Source organism: Brachypodium distachyon, chromosome 1 (assembly GCF_000005505.3).
Source record: "Brachypodium distachyon strain Bd21 chromosome 1, Brachypodium_distachyon_v3.0, whole genome shotgun sequence".
NCBI lineage: Eukaryota > Viridiplantae > Streptophyta > Magnoliopsida > Poales > Poaceae > Brachypodium > Brachypodium distachyon.
The window spans coordinates 33,512,663-33,532,233 of record NC_016131.3 but is presented as its reverse complement, the minus strand read 5'-3'; the positions used below and the strand labels follow the sequence as shown (position 1 = coordinate 33,532,233).

General features: G+C 43.5%; 2 protein-coding genes across 5 annotated transcripts; both read right to left on the bottom strand.

The window, feature by feature from the left end:
• Positions 1-1,874: 1,874 nt before the first annotated feature.
• Positions 1,875-11,319, bottom strand: LOC100826923 (ent-kaurene oxidase-like 3). Of its 3 annotated transcripts, none has more exons than XM_024457334.1 (8): positions 11,196-11,319; positions 5,035-5,195; positions 3,629-3,790; positions 3,385-3,525; positions 3,030-3,284; positions 2,771-2,929; positions 2,484-2,678; positions 1,875-2,393 (listed from the first exon to the last, which is right to left on the bottom strand). In XM_024457334.1, the coding sequence occupies exons 1-8, from the start codon at positions 11,278-11,280 to the stop codon at positions 2,076-2,078; spliced, it is 1,476 nt and encodes a 491-aa protein (XP_024313102.1). In that variant the 5' UTR covers positions 11,281-11,319; the 3' UTR covers positions 1,875-2,075. The 3 variants fall into 3 exon arrangements, with proteins under 3 accessions (XP_024313102.1, XP_003560644.1, XP_024313103.1); XM_003560596.2 differs by lacking the exon at positions 11,196-11,319 and adding an exon at positions 5,953-6,127; XM_024457335.1 differs by lacking the exons at positions 5,035-5,195; positions 11,196-11,319 and adding an exon at positions 4,832-4,989.
• Positions 11,320-11,822: 503 nt separating this feature from the next.
• Positions 11,823-19,571, bottom strand: LOC100834998 (ent-kaurene oxidase 2). 2 transcript variants are annotated; one of them, XM_014897707.2, is made up of 8 exons: positions 19,415-19,571; positions 14,707-14,867; positions 13,488-13,649; positions 13,268-13,408; positions 12,908-13,162; positions 12,652-12,810; positions 12,370-12,564; positions 11,823-12,250 (listed from the first exon to the last, which is right to left on the bottom strand). In XM_014897707.2, exons 1-8 carry the CDS (start codon positions 19,554-19,556, stop codon positions 11,930-11,932), a joined length of 1,536 nt encoding a protein of 511 aa, XP_014753193.1. In that variant the 5' UTR covers positions 19,557-19,571; the 3' UTR covers positions 11,823-11,929. The 2 variants fall into 2 exon arrangements, with proteins under 2 accessions (XP_014753193.1, XP_003563727.1); XM_003563679.4 differs by lacking the exon at positions 19,415-19,571 and adding an exon at positions 17,241-17,556.

Below are 19,571 nucleotides of genomic sequence, written 5' to 3'. Positions count from 1 at the left end.
CTTCGTCGCGGAGTGGACATCGACAAGCATAGAGGAAGAAGAGCCGGAAGCGAGCCTTCCCGGCAGATTGGACGAGTACTTCGATGGCGCCTTCTGCTTGCAGGGCACCGGTGCTGGAGTGGTGATCGAGTCGCCCACTGGAGACCAGCTCAAGTTCGTGATACAGCTCAACTTCACCAACAACACAGCGGAGTACGAGGGACTACTTGCCGGGCTGCGCGCGGCAATCGTCCTCGACATCAAGCGCTTGGTTGTTCGCGGGGACTCCCAACTCGTGATCAACCAGGTAAACAAGGACTACGACTGCCCTCAGATGGCAGCGTACGTGGAGGAAGTGCGAAAATTGGAGTCCAAGTTCAAAGGACTTCGGTTCGAGCACGTAAAGCGCAAGGACAACTTTGTTGCGGATGAACTGTCCAAATGGGCAGCGGAACGCATCAAGGTGCCTCCTGTGGTGTTCGTGTGGAGGCAGTCAAAGCCCTCTGTCGACCCCAAGACAGTTGCCGGGGCATCCCCTCCGGCAACTCAAGGTGACCCTGCAGCTGCGGGGGACCATGCCGCCAAGTTGGTGGCATACACTAGCCGGGAGCCACCACCCTGGGGGACGGATATTATTCGCTACCTTAGGGACGGGACCCTCTCGGAGGAAGACATTGCCGCGGAGTGAGTAGCCCGGCAATTCAAGATGTACGCCCTGGTGGACGGAGAACTCTACCGGAGGCGTCCTAATGGAGTCATGCTCACATGCGTGCCCCGGGAGAAAGGGCACACGTTGCTGGAGGATATACATTGAGGCACATGCTCGCACCATGTGGCCTCCAGAGCACTAGCTGGGAAAGCGTTCCGGCACGGGTTCTACTGGCCGACAGCACTAGCCAATGCCGCATTCAACAATTATATGTGAGTTTTTGGTGCCTCACGGAAGATGAATTATATGGTGTCATAGTAACCTGCTTGGATCTCTCTCAAAAAAGGTAACCTGCTTGACTTCTTAGTGATATTTGTTTTGCTGGAGAAATATATTCTATTTATTAAGTTATGCCCAGCCAACAATTATGCCGATTACCGTGTTTCCTCATCTCCCTCATTTGCCTTCCAGTGTTTTGATAAGGAGAAGGGGTCAGCAGTGTGCCATTTTCTTTGTTTGAAATGTTAGCTTAGTTTATATCTCTGTCCATGGACATGTCTTGAAATCTGATTCTTTATTTCAGCTTAGATGATGGCCTTGTGGATGTGCATCCATCGATGGAGCTTAGCTGCTTGCCTTGCTAAATATGCATCCATGGATGGAGCATAGTGCATATAGGAAGCATACGTGACATTGGTAGCGCAGGAAGAGAATGTAAACAGAACTGGCAATCAGGCATCACCTACATATTTTATTTCGACTTGGTGAAATAAGATCGTAAGAAAGATAAGCGTGCTTCCTTTTATTCAGCTTAGGTTTAACACCGGGAGTGTAAATTGGTTGAAACTATTACCAAATGTAACTGTTCAGACTATACCAAATGAATAAATGGTAAACTATAACACATGTAACTCAAGTTTCTTCTCCTTTGATCTAACTGTTCAGGTTTGTCTTCTATGCTACAATTTTCTTAGTGTTGTTCTATTTTGATTTCAGGTGTTTGGGATCTATGAATCCCTTTATGTGATTGAGCTGAAAAGGTGCTGTTGAGGCTGTTTAGACAGGTATCATTTATTCACCCCTCCAAAATCTGGCAAATTCCCTTCCTGAATATTTATTTCAAATTATTTATGTTTTTATTGAGCATCCATGCTCGAGGGTGCTGCATCGAGAAAAAGGACTCTTGACGCTGTTTAGGCAGGCATTATTTTTTGAAAAAGGATAATGTGTCTCTTGCCACCGCATGGAACAATGCATACAATCATCTTATTGAAGTTCTGAGTTTAACAAGTACAAAAAGTCAAGTCACGCTGGACCGAGTAACAAAAATCAAATGGTACAAGTCATGCATCGCATGTATCAAACTTCAGCCCTAATAAACCTGTGTCTTGTTTGGCCAAAGTAATTGGAACATCTAGTTCTTGCCTGTTCATTATCTGACTGCCTTTTACTTCCCCCCTCTTGGTGAGAGATGCACAAACAGTGGGTGGAGCTTGTAGTTGGTGAGCTGGACGGTGTCCACCTTGTCCTCATCGCCCTCCTTCAGCCTCCAGGCAAACTCCTGCACGAACCGAGCAATGGCGGTGCAAGAGATGTTCGTCGCTTGCAGGCTCCCGGCGCAGACTCTCCTACCAGCTCCGAACGACATGGTCTTGTACATATCCGCAGCATTGAAGCTCCCGTCCAAGAACCTCTCCGGCTTCCACTCCTTCGGTTCGTCCCAGTCCTCCTTGTTCATGTTACACCCGTACAAATTGATGATGATCTATCATAATTGAGCAATTCGGTTCAGGAAGCTCAGCAAGCAAGACTTCATGTTAATGTTGATGTCATTGCGCTGTGATCAATTGCCTACCTCTGTGCCGGTTGGGATGTCATAGCCGGCCAGCCTGGTGGGCTCATGGACGAGCCTTGGAGGCACCAGTGGGACAGGAGAATGGAGCCGCAGCGTCTCGTGGAACACGGCATTCAGGTACGGCAGCCGAGGCAGGTGATCCTCCGTGACCTTCTCGTCTCCGCACACATCCTGGATTTCCCGGTAGAGACGATCCTGATGTGCCAAGAGCCCAAGAAATATCTGATTAAAAATTTATGCCTCCAGGAGACCAGGAGGCACAAAATTTTCAACGCTAGCTAGCTTACCTGTATTTCTGGGTTTTTGGCAAGCTCGTACATAGCCCACTCGGTAGTGACCAAAGTGGTATCTGCAGCCTCTATGACTTCCTCCCATACCAGCATCGTCAATTGCTCGTCTGTCAGCGTGTTCTCTGCCAACAAGAAGTCCAGATAGGATACCCTTGCCTGCATATCAAAGTTTTAGTTAACATTGTCGAATTTGTGTCAATAAACATAATCAAACTGTGCACATCAAAGAACCATTGTTTATGTGCATTTTTGTCACCTCGCCACACGCAATTCTTTTCTTCTGTTGATGGATCAAGGCCCGCATGACGGAGGTTCGCCTAGATTCCGCAGTATGAACTCTTGTTTCAAAGCTCAGGTTGGGTACCCATTGGAGGTACGGGAAGAAGTCCCTCCAGTCGACCTCAATAGCACACATAATCATGTCAACAACCGTGATCTGGTAGATTTCTTCCTTTGATATCTCCCTCCCAAACTCCTTGACATAGACTGAACCCACATCGTCACCTAAGCTCTGAAATTGTGGGTCGTCAGTTCTCAATTCAGACGGTAAAACTTCGGATGTGTGGCACTTAGTTAAAAAGCACACTTTATTATGGCGTTTGTATACTAACCTGGATCAAGGACAAACAGAATAGCTCGTCCCTGAAAACTTTTCTGAAGTTCAGAGGAGAATCTGGGTCATCAGTCACCAACGTACTGTAAGTTCTCAACATGTTATCTATCATCATGCCTCTTGTGTTCTGAAATTTTCTCTAAATTTTTGACAAGCATTTAATTGTTAGACATTATATAGTTAACTGAAATCCTAGAGGTGGTAACTTAACTCTGTAGTTTTGGGAGTGTTGAGACTTGTACCTGAGCAGAATAACCCAACACGCCCATCATAACATACCGCTTTGTCTTTTTGTGGAAATCACCGTAGTCACTTGTAGCAACCATAGTTTTATCTCGAGTGAGCACTGACAATGCTTTAGGAAGCTTTCGAGTAGATATGGATGAATATTTTGCAACCATTGCCTGCAAATACAAGACATAATTTATTTCTTGTAAAAAAGAAATTTGTCCAATGCGAGACGTTTACTTGTGGCAATCATTGAATTATCAGGAAGAATCACTGTGACCAATATAACAATTATATGGCCAATACTAATATCTAGTCAAAAGCTAAAAGCACATAAATATGTGCCTTTATGCTTATAAACCAAAAACTACTTTTGTTTGTTTGGGTTGCGGGTGTGGTTGTGTTAGAAGCGGTCATGGGCGGGCTGTGGTGGGAAATGTCTGTGTGGCAGAAGCACATGCGATAAGGTTGGTCGTTTGCAACGTAGCTGGGGAGTGGCTGTGAGTTCAGGAATCGGTGTCCAGTATGAGAGGAAACAAGGGGTGAGACCGGGGTATAAAGCTAGTGGCATTTCCTTTATAATTTCCACGAAGTATCAAGGGTAGACTAGCATGGCGTTTTCAGAAGTTCTCAACCAAATTAGGAACTCCCTTGGCTGTGGTGTGGCAGCATGTGCTTTTGCCTTCTTTCTTTTGGGTTCAACTCTTTATTTTTTCATAAAAAAGTTGCTGTAAATAACCAATCAAACAGAGTAAGCCACAAATTAAGCCTAACCAAACACCCTCTAAAGAAGATGTCATATTTTTGCTTTTTGTAAGCTGTTCTTGTTTGATGCTTTGCGTTGCTTTTTTAAAGTAATTATATGCATGTTTTTTGCACCAATCCATTATATTTTTAGCTTACTTGTTATTCTGTAGTTTCAAGGAAAACATGTTCGATCATAAGTCATAACTCATTAGAATTCTTGATTTGGTCACTGGCAATTGGTTTGTGGTAGATGGAGAAGATAGATGTCATGAATCATGATCCTAAAGAAGATTGCCTCTGAATTTTTCATTTTCCTTTTCCTTTTGTATAAGCCGATGTGTTTGATGCCTAGGATCTTAATAATAAAATATGGTTGTGTGCATCTGAGTATATAGAGGTCCGGAGGTTTTGCTTTTCTTTCCAAAGAACGAACTTACACATTGAAGTTTTGTGTTGAAAAGAACACTTACGTGTGTCAAGATTGTAATTATTGTATCTGCATTTGAAAGGAAAATTGCAACAATAATTAAAACAAAAGCATACATGCATTCTGAGTAAATGCGGACTATAGAATATTACAAAAATATGGCCAGCCGGCTAAAAGGCCAATTATCACAATTACCTGGAAGTGCAGAAATACAATACATCTTTATCAAGCAAATATCTATCTTACCTCCTTTGCTACTTCTGTTGAGTTGAGCACAGCTACAGAAGAAGCCCCAATGTTTATAGTGTATATCGGACCATAAATATCAGACCACTCTGCAAATGTTTTATGGGGCTTCTTTTCTTTCAACTGATGAAGATTTCCAATAAGAGGTAAACCAGGAACAACTGCATGCCAATCAAATAAAGACACATGAGGATTTAGTTTTCCCCTGAAGTAGAATTGATATATTATTTTCGAAGGGCAGAATTTAATTTAAACTAATTCGTATGGCTAGATGACACTTCCTCCGATCCACAAAAAGTGTCTTAAATTTAGTACAACTTTGTACTAAATTAGTACAAAATCTGAGACACTTGTTATCGATCGGAGGGAGTAACATGTCCCCTGTTTATCAAACAATTGTTCATGTATTTGTTCTGTGTTTGCAATCCATTGCACACTTAATTCTCCTTATTTGATATTCTAGTTATTAATCTCTCTAAACTTAGTCAAACTCTAAGAAATTTGAGTTAGAACAAAACTAGATCATGTTATTCCTACCGCCCGCGAAAAATCGTGACCGCACTCGGTTCCAAAGCATAAACAGAGCCGAAAGTTCATACAAGCCAGTGCGAGAGTCTGCATATGGAAAAGGAACTAAACGGGAACTAAGCTACGGAAAAAACAGCAAGTGCCTGACTAAGGACCCATATTACAACCAAGGGGAAACACTCCAGACCACCATGCCCAGAGTGAGTATCACCAGGTATGTGCACGTTCTTCTAAATGGCCCAATAATAGTCCGTTCATTCTTTCGTCCATAAATGAAAGATGTTTCTACACATGCAACGTTTTGCTTAGCATGATCTTTACGGTAGCTTTCGTCGGCCGCACGTTCTGCACCGTTTCATTGAGAGCCAGTGCAGACGATGGTTAATTTACCTGGGGGCGCATTGGTGAGGTGCTTCTGCCCCATGCCGACGCCGACGACCACGGCGGCCAGCAGCGCCTCCATTGCTCGGTAGACTCGGGTGGTCCGATCAGGACGTTTTGCTGGCCGGTGAGGCACTACTACTGAGGCAGTGGCTTCGACTTTGGCACTGCCAGTGCTGTCGATCTTCAGTTTATGTAGTTAAAAGACTTAGCACACACACGTCAGGGTGAGGCACTGAGGCGACAAGGGTCGGGAGAGAGGAATATGACTATATGAGCGCGGAGATGAGCGACTTTATTCCCTTGTCTCTATATGTTTCTGGAAAAAGGACAAGGTTGCCGTCGCGCGTCAGTTTGGATGTATCACCGGCGCCGCGTGCTTTGCTTTGTTGACACGGACGTGTCTAGACGACCGGGTGTGGTTGTCTGAATGCGAAATTTCCAATACTCTACTGGTCTCGTCCGTATCCATATCGCATATGCCATTTGTGAGTTTTAAAAAAAATGAAAAAATAAATCCATAGACAAGCTTATGCTGTATCTTGTGCACATAAAAAAACCATCGAAAAAAAATGACCGAATGTGACCTGTGCGAACAATAAAATAGGTAAGTAAATAGCCCGTTCCATAATACAAGACCTCAATGTATTTTGAGGTCTGGTTTTGATCATATATATAAACTGAACAAACAAAATATAGATTATGTATTATAAAATTTAGACTATTGGAAACGTGTTTCGAATACGAATTGAATGGTGTAATTTTTGTAACATGTAACCCGTGGTCAAAGTTGAATCTTGAGTAGCATGTGTGCCAGTAGTTCTAAATGGTGCTCGTGGAATGATTGTGAGTCGTTTCTGCCAATGAGGGGTCGACCGTCTTGTAGAAACTGACACCGGGTCCTGTGTTCCTAGCACCGTCGCCCTACATCCGGGTTATTGTGGACGCTCTTGATGCAGCCTACTCTTCTAGAGCGACACAGAAATTGTGGCCCTCGACAAGAAGCATGTCGTTTTTCGACAGCTGGTGGCATCGGAGGGGCGTCGATTCCGACCATTGGTTGTCATATTGCCTCTGACGCCTCGTACGGTCGCGAATGTGTCCAATTGAGCGTTTTGTATGTCGTTGGTTGGCATCATTGTTGAGAGGCAGGCTTACCGCGACCATGGTCGCTCATCCTTCGCCCTCTACGTTGGAAGACAGATTGTCTTTATCTCCATTGTCACCTAGCGCCGTCGCCCGCAGTCCTTGCTAGGCTATGCAAGGCCCAACTCCTAGTGGCCTAGCGTGGTCCCGCGTGGACCCATCTAGCGCTAGCCACATAAAACAAGGCATCGGTCGGCGCAGCCGCCTAGGGTTGTTGTGGTGTCGTTCCATGACTTACGGGGTGACACTAGTGAGGCTTACAACGGTGGTAGTAGGACAGAGATTGACGGTGTTGGTGGCACAATGTCTGGTTCATGACGTCACAAGGCTTGGGGTTGGTGAAGGAGTGTAAGGTGGAAGCGTTGTCATCGGCATGCAAGGTGACGTAGCCGCATGCACGGAGGCAGCATCGTTGCACGGGCTTCGGAGCTCATGGCACTAGTGAAGCCGAGGCGTTCGGCAAGGTTGGGACGACCTTCGAGGGCTGCTGCAAGGCCGTTGCCTCCATGTCATGGTGGCGGCAGGCGTTGTCAGGGCTGTGGGACTCAGTTCAGCAAGACTGTCTTCACCGAGGGCGGCTATGATGCCCTCGGTTGTCGGAGGCAACGATTTCATTAACACCAGTCTCCGAGGTGACATTGCTCGTTACACAGCGTCGGCCCCAAGCGGAGCACCGACTTTTCTAGGCACTGATGGTATCGTTATTTGTTCTTTACTCCATTTAGGTCAAATAATGACCAAGATTTTGTTCGACGTTGATGCAACCCACGAGTGTACAACCTCATGCCATCTGTATGGGTAGTAGTAGGACTTAGTACATTGAATTTTCACGTGGAAGCCATAGGTGATTGAGATCTTTCTAATTTGGATTGGATTGATTTGGGCATGCGGTCCATTGGTGATTGTGACTAGCATGTTTAGAATGTAGTTGGGCTACGCAACCTTTGGGTCCGAATACCACCTAGCTGAGCGTTAGGGTTTCTGTATGTGGCATTCTTTATAGGGATGGCTTTCCACGTTAGGTCGAGGGAAGATGAAAGGATATCTTGCATGTAAGGGTTTCGGTGCATGTGACATCACAAGGAGAGATGCTTTTAATTCATTATATTTATTTTCCTTTGTTTGAGTAGCGGGAAATGCGTACTATGAGGGGTCAACTAATGAAATTGGAGTGGAGAACATTTCTCTATAACATAAATGACCTTATCGACAAATCAAGGGTATGTTTGGATGGTGACCAAACTTTACCCTACCAAATTTTTGGTCCTTGATCAAAATTTGGTCCTTGTTTGGATGAAAGCCAATTTTTTTGCAAACCAACATCCAACTACCAACTCTAGTTCTTTTTTTTTTGCCAAAGTTGCCCAACTCATGCGCAAACAAAACCTTAACCAGTATTTTGGCAACCAAATATTTGGCAAGGCAATTACTGGCTCAAACCAAACCCCCCAAATTCCACCAAAAAGCTTTGAGAAAACCAAGAGAGAAAGCTTTGTTTAGAACCTATTCCAAGGTTTTTCTATTCCGTGTGACCATACAGGGTGCCATGGAATCCGGGCATGCTTCTAGGATATGCTCCGAGTGAGTTCGAAACCTATAGTCTAGCCCAAGTATGTGCTTTGAGGCTGCTCCGGGTTCTAGAGCGTATTTCTCCTTTGGGTCCGAGGGTTTGGATGACCCTTCGGACTGAGATTTGGACTCTTTCGGATCCTAGCCCGGAGGTGGTCCTTGAATCAGGGCCAATCGGTGGCAGTGCTGCTCGGAGGCTGTTCCAGATGGTCTAGGAACCCTCCTTGTTGTTGAAGAGTTCCCAATGGGCATATTTTTAGTAGGCCCTATAAAAGGCTTCACCTTTCTTCCCAAGTGTTATCTCTCCCATCCAACTCGAGTTATGGTATACTCTCTCTAACTCCATTAAACTCAAGCTTCAAGCACAAAATAACTCCTCTTTCCCTTGCTTGAATATAACCATCCTTTGAGGGGAAAGTGAGAGAAGCCCTAGATCAACACTTCCACCAAATGGTTCAACAAGTGACATGTTATTATTGGAGTTGTGGGGACTTTTAGACGGCTAGAGTTTACCTGGGAGCATCCAAAAGTGTGGATTAGCTCTGGAGAAGTCTAAAGGTTCGGATATCACCTCATCAAAATCTACCACTAGTGATTGATCTCCTACTTTGTATGTGAAGGCTCGAGGAGAAGAAGATGAGCCATTTAAAGTTGTTCAGGAAACCTACTACGGTACCCATGCCTCTCCAAGATGATTAGATTCCTCCCAAGGAAGCGAACATCGGGATAAACAATCACCTTTGTGTCCTCAATTATCTCTATGCCCGAGCTCTATACTTGTGTTGTTTACCTTGTGGTTTTCTTTGTGCTTCTCTTAGTATCATCGTATAGGCTTGTTTCTCCTGGTTGCATTTAGAGAACCTTTATTTCGTTGTGGCTATGCAAAAGCGTAGTTACCTATTCACCCCCCCCCCCCCTTCTCTAGTCAACCATGTAGATCCTTCATCTTGCTTTACTTAGTTGCTCGGTCCATACACCCGACCTAGGAAGTATGATATCTCTTGTAGCAGTGGAACCACCGGGTAACTAGGTTGTGAAGTTAACGATGGACGCCCCTGCAAGATTAAATCTATTTGAATAACGGTGACCATCGGGTGGTATGTCCGTATATAGTATTCATAGAATGTGTGTCGGTTGAGTTGTCTCTGGAGTATGATGTTGCAAGACTGGTCTAGAGATTGAGAAGTGAGATATGACTCGATGAGGGACTGTGAGATGATTTGTGATACTACGACATGGAATCGTGATTGATGGTTGATGTAGGGATGACATGAGGTCTACCTACGACGAGTGAATACAAAGCCCTGTCATGTCCCACCAAGCTATTCGTTGTCCCCGAGCCCTAAGTTGCGTCTATCATTATACATAAAAAATACACAGTGAATCAACCATGAAAAAAGAAACTCGCTAGTAGATAAATCTTACGATCGAAAAGCAAAATATGCTTCCGGCCTTTAATTCTCCCACAGTTGCATAATAAGGGCTTATTCGGTTCACGGGATTTTAAAATCACAGGAATAGGAAAATTGGAGGATTCAAATGTCATGCACACTCCGATCCTTAGGAGTCTTCAATAAGATCTCGCCTAATGCTTAGAATATTTAGGAATTAGGCTAATTTGGACACAATCGTTATAAATTTAGCATATCTATTCTTATGAAACGAATGGTACACATAGTAAAAAAAATCAAGGTTTGAAATTCTCTAAAAATCCTTTAAGAACTGAATGAGCCTCATTCGTATTGATTTCTCATACATACGACTGAACCGACGCCACCTTGTTGGAAAGTTGATCACATGTTATGGATTGGATTGAGATTGGACAGTCAACATAGATGCACCTCAAACCCTTAGGCCTATTTGGTTCATAGAAAAACACAGAGACATACAAAGTTTCTTTAGGCGGGGATATTCATCCGTTTAACTCAAAGTAATAGATATAAGAAAAAGAAACACAAGAAAATAATTTCCTTTGATCTGATTTTAAAAAGAAAGCCTAGGAATTTCTACAATTTACTTGGATCACATTTTTAAAATTCCTTTGCACAAACATTTGCTGGCACAATAACATTACAACTTTATTTATTGATATTTTTCGTGTTCCTAACATAGTATACTTTTGAAGAAAAGAAAAATAACACACAATCAGCCACACGTGTTGACCAAGGAATGTAATAGGGAGCGAACATTCACTCCATATCCTTCCTGCGCGACTGATAATTATCATTCACACAGAACTAAAATTGTTGGCGTCGTATACTAAATTTGTCACCACCACAAAATTAAAGTTGCCGCCCTTCTGACGCGACGGGATAAAATTGTTACCCGCATACCGCATAGTGTAAAACTAAAACTGCCATCCTCACATATTAAAATTTTCATCTCACAAAATAAAGTTGTCACCCCACCAGATATGTGGCCGATCCAAACACAATTTTCTTGATCAGCAGCGCGTTCGCTTGTTATAAATTCGGTTCGATGAAAACTGATGAGAGATACTCGCAAGAAAAGGAAAACCGATGAGAGATGGTGGTCACCTGGGGGCGCATTGGCGCAGTCCTTGCGGCCCTTCCCGGCGCCGACGAGCGCCGCCAGCCCGCCTCCCGCCAGCAGCGCCTCCATTGCCCGGTTGTGGCGTGGGGTGGGCTGTGACACTTGCTAGTGTTCACGCGCCTCGGTTTATTAGTAATATCACGGGATGGGAGGAGGGAGGAGGGAAACGACGAAGCTCGGGGGCGGGGTAAATGAGGCAAGCGAGCGATCCCTCTGTTGTGGAAGAACTCAGATTCCCGTCGCCGCCCACTCGGATGGATGTAGAGTAGAGTAGAGCGCCATGCTGTGTTGACAGGGACGTGGCTACATGAGCTGCACCGGCGAGTTGATACAAGCAATGCTTGCACATCTCGTTTTCTTTACGGCGAATCAGGAGTGTTTTATTGATAGAATAGGTCCGGATCACAATCCATAGCGAGAACCTCAGAAATACGTAGAGGTGACTCGATTTCTCCTCACTAAGGAAATTACCATCCGCTGGTCCAAATTGTTGATCAGCATAAACTCTAAATTCTTAATTGGGAGGATGCTTTACTTTTTTTTTTTAAAACGGACACGTACGCGCAGCGCAAGAGGTTCTTCAAACTGTTGGACGAGGAGACGACACGACAAACAAGAAATCTGAAGGAACAAATTGTTCTGGTAAATCATTATTCATTACATGTCCCTGTATCCATCCTGTTTGGCCAAGACAGTTCTATCTTAACACAGTTCATTTTCACTCCCTCCTCCCTCTCGGTGAGAGGTAAACATGCAGCGGGTGGAGCTTGTAGCTCGTGAGCTGGATGGTGTCCACCTTGTCCTCGTCGCCCTCCTTGAGCCTCCAGGCGAACTCCTGCACGAACCGTGCGATGGCGGTGCACGAGATGTTTGTTGCCTGCAGGCTACCGGCGCAGACCCTCCTCCCGGCGCCGAATGCCATGGACTTGTACATGTCCGCGGCATCGAACCTCCCGTCCAGGAACCTCTCCGGCCTCCACTCCTCCGGCTCCTCCCAGTCCTTATTGTTCATGTTACACCCGTACAGGTTGATGATCATCTAACAGCATTAAGCAATTCTTTCAGAAATCCATGCATGGTCAGTAGCCAAACACGTACTTTGTGTTCCCTTATGAGTTCTGATGGAGCTCATTCTCATTTCTGTGGTTAATTAATTACCTCTGTGCCAGCCGGGATGTCGTAGCCGGCCAATTTGGTGGTCTCATGGACGAACCTTGGAGGCACAAGCGGGACAGGAGAATGGTACCGCAGTGTTTCATGGAACACGGCGTTCAGGTATGGCAGGCGAGGAAGATGATCCTCGGTGACCGTCTCCTCGCCGCACACCTCCTGGATCTCCTGGTAGAGACGATCCTGAAATGGGAGGAGAAATCTGGTTAACAATGCATGGGGATGTCAGACACTGAACCTGGAGAGCAAGAAGTTACAGCGCTAGCTTGCCTGTTTTTCTGGGTTTTTGGCAAGCTCGTACATAGCCCACTCGGTCGTCACTAAAGTAGTATCTGCAGCCTCTATGATTGCCTCCCACACCAGCATCGCCAATTGTTCATCTGTCAGTGTGTTCTCTGCCAGCAAGAAGTCCAGATAGCATACCTTTGCCTGCACATCACAATTTTATTGCGTAGAGATTATCAAGGAACACATACAGGAATTAGATCAAAATAGAACTCCCAAAAGCTTTGTGCATTAATGCGACCTCGCCACGTGCAATTCTTTTCTTCTGTTGATGGATCAAGGCTTGGACCACTGCAGTTCGCCTAGATTCCGCGGTGAAAACTCTTGTTTCAAAGCTCTTGTTCGGGATCCAGCGGAGGTACGGGAAGAAGTCCCTCCAGTCAACCTCAATGGCACACATCATCATGTCAACCACTGTGACCTGGTAGATTTCTTCCTTTGATATCTCCCTCCCAAACTCCTTCACGTAGACTGAACTCACATCCTCGCCTAAACTCTGAAATTGCACCGTACACTCTTAGTATTGCGTCTGAACATTCAGATCAAGAAGTGATAGTAGTGACACTTTGAATAATCAATCTGGATATATCATGATGTTTACCTGGATCAAGGATAAGCAGAACAGCTCGTCTTTGAAAACTTCTCTGAAGTTGAGAGGAGCATGTGGGTCATCAGTCACCAACGTATGATAAGTACTTAACATGTTATCGATCATCATGTTTCTCGTGTCCCGAAATTGTCTCTACATTTGTTGCAAGCATTTCATCATTAGACCTTGGTTAGCTTAAATGTATAGAAGTGCTGTTAACTAAACTGTATACCTGAGCAGCAGAACCCAACATGCCTGCCATAACATAGCGCTTCACCATTTTGTGGAAATCACCATAGTCACTTGTAGCAACCATAGTTTTATCACGGGTGAGAATTGATAATGCTTTAGGTAGTTTTCGAGTAGATATGGATGAGAATTGTGCAACCATTGCCTGCAGGACAAAATATATGTTGTTATTTCAGAAAACCACACTTCTCTAGTGGGCCGACCTGTTGGGAATCCCGTCAAAGCGCTAAACTCGTTTGTTTTGGGCTCGCTGTTACACTTTGCCCGAATGGTTGTGGCGTAGCGGACAAATTAGCAACAAGTGTGGTTCTATGAGACAAGTGACTGGAGAAGTGTGGTTTTCTGAAATTTACTCTTATTTTTTGGTCAAATGCACAACATTTCTATCATACTCTGATCCTTTTTAGTTTTGTCTCACAGCCAATAACTATAAAAAAAGAAGTGATTCGCAATATTCTATCATATGGTAGAATATTCAACATGGGAGTAACTACACCCGGGAGTACCTTGGGTTTTCCCATATATATATACATATATCAAGAAGAAGCACTGTGGAAGAAACTGTATGCCTATTTGTGATCCGAGCTAGTTTTTAGCTTAGTTTTTGTTTGGGTAGTTCTTTGAAGGAAGAGAGATCCAGTTCACTACTCATTAGAATCCTTGATTTATTTCCAGCATGAGCAAAAGAGACAAATAAGAATAACCATCATAGAAACTTATAAACTCAAGTTATGCAGTGCAAAGGGGACTCTGGTATCAAGATTTGAATTAATGTATTGCCATTCAAAGAAATGTCTAGCCCAAAGTTTGCTAGAACTATTCCAATGAGCCCTCCTAAGGAATGAACAAAAAGATGAACCCTACAGCACATAACACGGGTGAGCAGCTTATTTAGCCTACATGAAGCGCAAAGCACAAGAGAATACTGTGGCAGATATCAGAAGAGTGTGGCAAAGCAAGTGTAATACCTGTAGTGAATATAAATAGCGTTGAAACCTATACTGGCTCAAAAAAATCACTAAGATAATCTCGAGAAAAGATATACTGAAAATTGTGGATTACACGGTGATATAAAATTCATGAGCTGATGACTACAAGGCCAAATCGCGTAATTACTCACAAATGCAGAAATATATTGTGTAGTACAACATGCAAAATATTATCAAGAGAATTTAAGCAATAAATCAAAAAAATTATCTTACCTCCTTGGCTACTTCTGTTGAGTTGAGCACAGCCACAGAAGAAGACCCAGTCTTTATTGTGTATATCGGCCCATAAGTATCAGACCATTTTGCAAAGGTTTTATGGGGCTTCTTTTCCTTCAGTTGGTGCAGATTTCCAATCAGAGGTAAACCAGGAACAGCTGCAAATAATACCACAGAAGGGATCAAGTTTGCACTGCAAAATCAATTTCTATTTAGGGCAGAATTGATATAACAAATATGTAGGTTTGACAATTCGTATGCATACATGATAAAAAATTGGATTCATGCAGATAACCAGGTAATGCTTTTCTTTCTCTTTTAGGTACTTCCAGAAAATATAATCAAACGAGGCTACATTCATAAGATGATAAAACTTTTATAAGATTGTGTCTTGCATCTTTTTAGCATTCATAAATGCACCTGGAGATGATGGAGACATGGAGCCATCAGACTCAAATAATCTCAGAATATAAAATTGAGGTGACTGTTGAACACTAAAATAATCGTCATAGGAAGTACGTCAGGACGCATCTAGAAGTTTAGATATAGAAATAATCGCTTGCAAATTCAAGTGAAAGGAGATCATCTGTTTTTCTATCGTTGTACTCAACAGAATAGATATACAATCCTGCACTTTGTTCCAAGCAACCAGCAGGACCTCTGCCTCCTCACTATCTGGCAAGCAGGGCAAATCTGATAAAAATAAATTCATTATGGAATTCAACATATTTGGATAAAATTGCTCAATTATTATAAATTTGGTATTATTATCGCATACTCAAAATATCATGGTAAAACCACTGTAAGATTCTGTTCATAATGTTCTTCTTTAAAAATCCACAGGAGATGCAACTTGATTAATTTGTTCTTGTATGCGGAACATATATGGAAAGTTCAAAACGTTGTGCTGCAATGAAAAGGGAGCATAACTTGTCAACTAGCTATTTTCCAACGCGGTTTTAGATCGGCACGTTTTGAAAACCTACTGTGATTAACAGAGGAACCTCTCAAAATGTTGTTTTCAGCAGTTGCTATCAGAGAAGCATCCCCCTTTAGGCCAAAAGTAAATAGAAGGTTACAGAAACTGTCATAGTCATCAGTTAGGGAAGATTCCATTCCATTCTTTGGTCCATTAAAACTAATAATTTGTTCAACAATTATATTTGAATTAACAAAATTGCAAATCCATGTTCGGAACAGAGAAAATTCACATGAATTTTGCAGAAACTCAGGAAACATTTTAATTTCTGTACGAATCAGGAAATTTCTTGCGTTCCTAATGGGGCCTAAACATGCCTGTTGAACTGCACGTGGTGGCCTAAAGATTTGTGAACGCTTGCATAATTGATATGTTGAGTTATTTCTGTTGGCGTTTTCCCGTTGTTTTAAGCTAGTGAAAAGATCACAGCTGTGAGAATATAACTACCTGTTCTTTATCCATTCTGCACGTACGTAGAAAGATAAGTGAAACTTCCTTTTGAGACCTAACAGAGCACTTCTCCCTTTGAAAGTGCCAACCGGACTGCCCGGTGCCCATGCATCGGGACCAAAAGGGATTTGGGAACTTGATTGCAGCAACAAGAATAGTTGTTTGGACATTGGAGTATTGGGATGTGTATGGTGGCTGGAAGCCTTTGTATGCTGACATAATAAGGGAGTCATCATTGACCAACTAGGTGTTATTTCTTATTTGGGAAATATCTTGTGGATAGACATGTAAGTTGTAAAACAATACCAACATTGATAATAGCAGATATCCAAATTTACAAAACTTAAAATAGCAGGTATTTACATCTACAGGTTGTGGGTTTCCTTTTGCTGACATGCTCTTATGTCTAATAAGGGAAAGGGAGTCAGCATAGCCCAGCTACGTGTTATTAGCAAAATATGGTAGACATGTAAATTCTAAAAATATACCACAATTAAAGATAGTAGGTATTTAAATTTTACCAAACTTAAAAATTTAAGCATTCACAGATTGGTAAAATTTAAATACCTGCTACATGATTCCCATAGTGAGCATGGTTTTCACCTGATAATTACCTATTGTACCTGAACACTTAAGAAAAACTACAGCAATACTTTTAAGAAACGATAATATCCTATAAGAACAAAACAAGGTTTAAAACAAAGTTGCCTTGGTCTATTTTTAAGTACTACTCCTGTCTGCCATTTTCAATGTCACTGGCAATTTCTTATGGATAATCTCCAGTGAGATGTAGATCATCGATGTAATTCCACATATAGAAAAGTATTTCCACCTGAACCACCTTACGATACTCTGGGATTTACACAACGTTAGTAGGTTTCATCTTTTCAGGAACGCTTCCAGTATAATGTTAAATAAAAAAGGAAAGTTATTCTGCGCGAGGTCTCAATTGACGTCGGACTCCCAAACAGAGCAAAACCGAAAAAAGAAAAAAGGAAAGAAACAACAAAAGGAAGCAGAACAATAGTAACAAGCACCACAGGATCGGCCACACGTTTGCGCTTGCGCGCATTCCGATGAGATTCGGCGAGATGATCATCACCTGGGGGCGGGTTGGTGAGGTCCTTGTGGCCCTTCCCGACGCCGGCCTTGGCCGCGAGCGTCGCGGCCGCGGCCAGCCCGCCGACGGCCGCCGCCGCAGCCATCGCGTTCCCGCCGCCCGCGGGGAGCAACGCCAGCAGTGCCTCCATCGGCCGTCTCGGGCGAGGGTCGCCAAGCTTGTCTTTGCGGAGCGGAGCTTGGGGTGGAAGGAGTATTGGAGTGGTGCTAGCAGGGGACGGGGCGGCGAGGCGACCGGGGGAACCGACAAGAGTCGGGAGCGAGGTATGTGCCTGGCTGCCCTATATTGAGAGGGACGTGGCCCAAAGGAGGAAGGAAATGATTAGCACTTTAGCAGCCAGCGGCCAGTGTTTATCTTTCCGCTCAATTTGCCCACAGAATTAACTGCTGTCCCGATTCTTGCTGAAATACGGTACTCCGTTATACTCCCTCGTTCTCGAGATGTTGGATTAGTTTTTCTTCCAAGTATAAATAAAATAAAATTTGACTAGATTTATAGAAAAATGTGCTGACATCTACAAATATCAAATAAGTATATTATCAAGATATGTATCATAACGGGTTTAATCAAAACAATTTAGAATTGTAAATGTTGGTAGATTTTTCTAAACGTGGTCGAAGTTTGTTTATTTTTTTTACTTTGAACAAAGTTACTCCCTCCGGCCGGAATTAGTTGTCGCAGATTTAGTGAAGTAAAACATCTCATATGTAGGAATGGAAGAGGTACTACCTTAGGAAAAAAAATTCTTGAAAAAAAGAAACAAAAAAGAATCTCAATCTTGCTTTGTCTCTCTCTATCTCGGTTTATTCAAACGATAGCAAAGACAGTAAACTCAAACAAATGATGGAATTGAAACAATTTTTCAAAATATGACCTACGGCAATTCTATCATTGATGATAAAAATGATGAAAATGTGAATGTTAAATCACCGACAAGGCTCTTATGCTATCGATGAATGACACCAGCCGCTAAGAAACATCGATACGTTAGATGTGGCCGCGTGCCCGTGTCAGATATGGGATGGGCGAGGAGAGGCGGGGACTGGTGTGGCGAGGAAGGGAACGTTGCGCTGCTTGGGTAGAGGGATGAAGTTGGAAATGGCTGGCAGCTACGGTGGGATGAAGGAGTCAGACGCTTTGAGAAATAAGGAAGGGAATGGCGGAATGGGGAAAGAGAGATGGGGTGGGGGTAGCGTGATTTAAGGCTCGGTTTTCGGTTACGGACTATGTTATGCTGTAAAACGTACACGTGTGGGCCGTCGAAAAGTGGTTAGTCAAACACTAAATATGGACAAATGGAATAGCGAGAATTATACCACAATATCAAATGCAATCCTAGTATCATATATATAGACGACAGTTTAATTCCACGTATATACAAAATCATGTATAGAAGATCGAGTATGCCGGAACTTTAATTCAATACATGTGCTTCATAGAAAACGAGGAAGCAATTGGCTTGGTAAACGTTCATACTTTTAGATACACTTGACTATTAATTTCGTGTGCAGATCAAATACCGCGTACTGCTCGAAACATGTGCACATAACATGCCAACTCTTGGTCCAAATTTTGAATTTTGAAGACACAAATGTAACATAGAAAGATTCCCACCAATGGTATGTTTGAGATGATCTCGGTACTCGAAAATGGCAGAAGGGTCAATGAACATAAAGGCAACTTAAAGTTGTCAGAATCGATCGCCTCTCTTTTTATCCTGCATGGGCAAAAGTTGCCATCTCGCAGGCAGGAGGACGCAGGGGCGGGACACATGGGCATCAACCATGGATATTTGCACGAACAACGCTTAGAGCAGGAATAATAAACGATGCAAACAGGTTATAAGGATTTAAATATGTTATTTTTGCTTTGAAGGGGAGAGAATAGGAGAGAGAAAATGAGTGGCCTATTAGCTAATAGTCAGCTGTAGCACGTGTTACTAGGAACCATGTGAGAAAGCAGTGTGAGTCATATATTGATAAAGTAGTATAATCTTATAACCAACTATCATACATGCTAGTTATTGCACAAACTATTGATGCACGGCAGCAACTTATAGCGAACGGCTGGCTAAACTTGCTCTTATCCACCGTCCGTCCTATTGAGCGCTTAATTATGGAAAACAGCGAGTGCTGCAAGACTACTGGCCAATATACCTGGGGGCGCGTTCAGCTGGCTCCTGGGCCTCTTCGCGCTGAGCCTCTCCGCGAACGCGGCCGCCGCGACGAGCCCGCCGACCGCCGCCGCCGTCGCCGCCGCGGCGCCGCTCGAGGCGCCGGCCTGAAGAAACGACTCCATGGAGGGATGGAACGA

Coding starts and splice junctions, on each gene's coding strand:
- LOC100826923 (XM_024457334.1), bottom strand. CDS start 11,280: ATGGAGGCGCTGCTGGCGGGAGGCGGGCTGGCGGCGCTCGTCGGCGCC. Junction 2,679..2,770: donor CCAAAAACCCAGAAATACAG/GTAAGCTAGCTA, acceptor TTGGCACATCAG/GATCGTCTCTACCGGGAAAT. Junction 2,394..2,483: donor ACATCCCAACCGGCACAGAG/GTAGGCAATTGA, acceptor CAATTATGATAG/ATCATCATCAATTTGTACGG.
- LOC100834998 (XM_003563679.4), bottom strand. CDS start 17,388: ATGGAGGCACTGCTGGCGTTGCTCCCCGCGGGCGGCGGGAACGCGATG. Junction 13,163..13,267: donor TCTGCTTATCCTTGATCCAG/GTAAACATCATG, acceptor GTGCAATTTCAG/AGTTTAGGCGAGGATGTGAG. Junction 12,565..12,651: donor CCAAAAACCCAGAAAAACAG/GCAAGCTAGCGC, acceptor CTCCCATTTCAG/GATCGTCTCTACCAGGAGAT.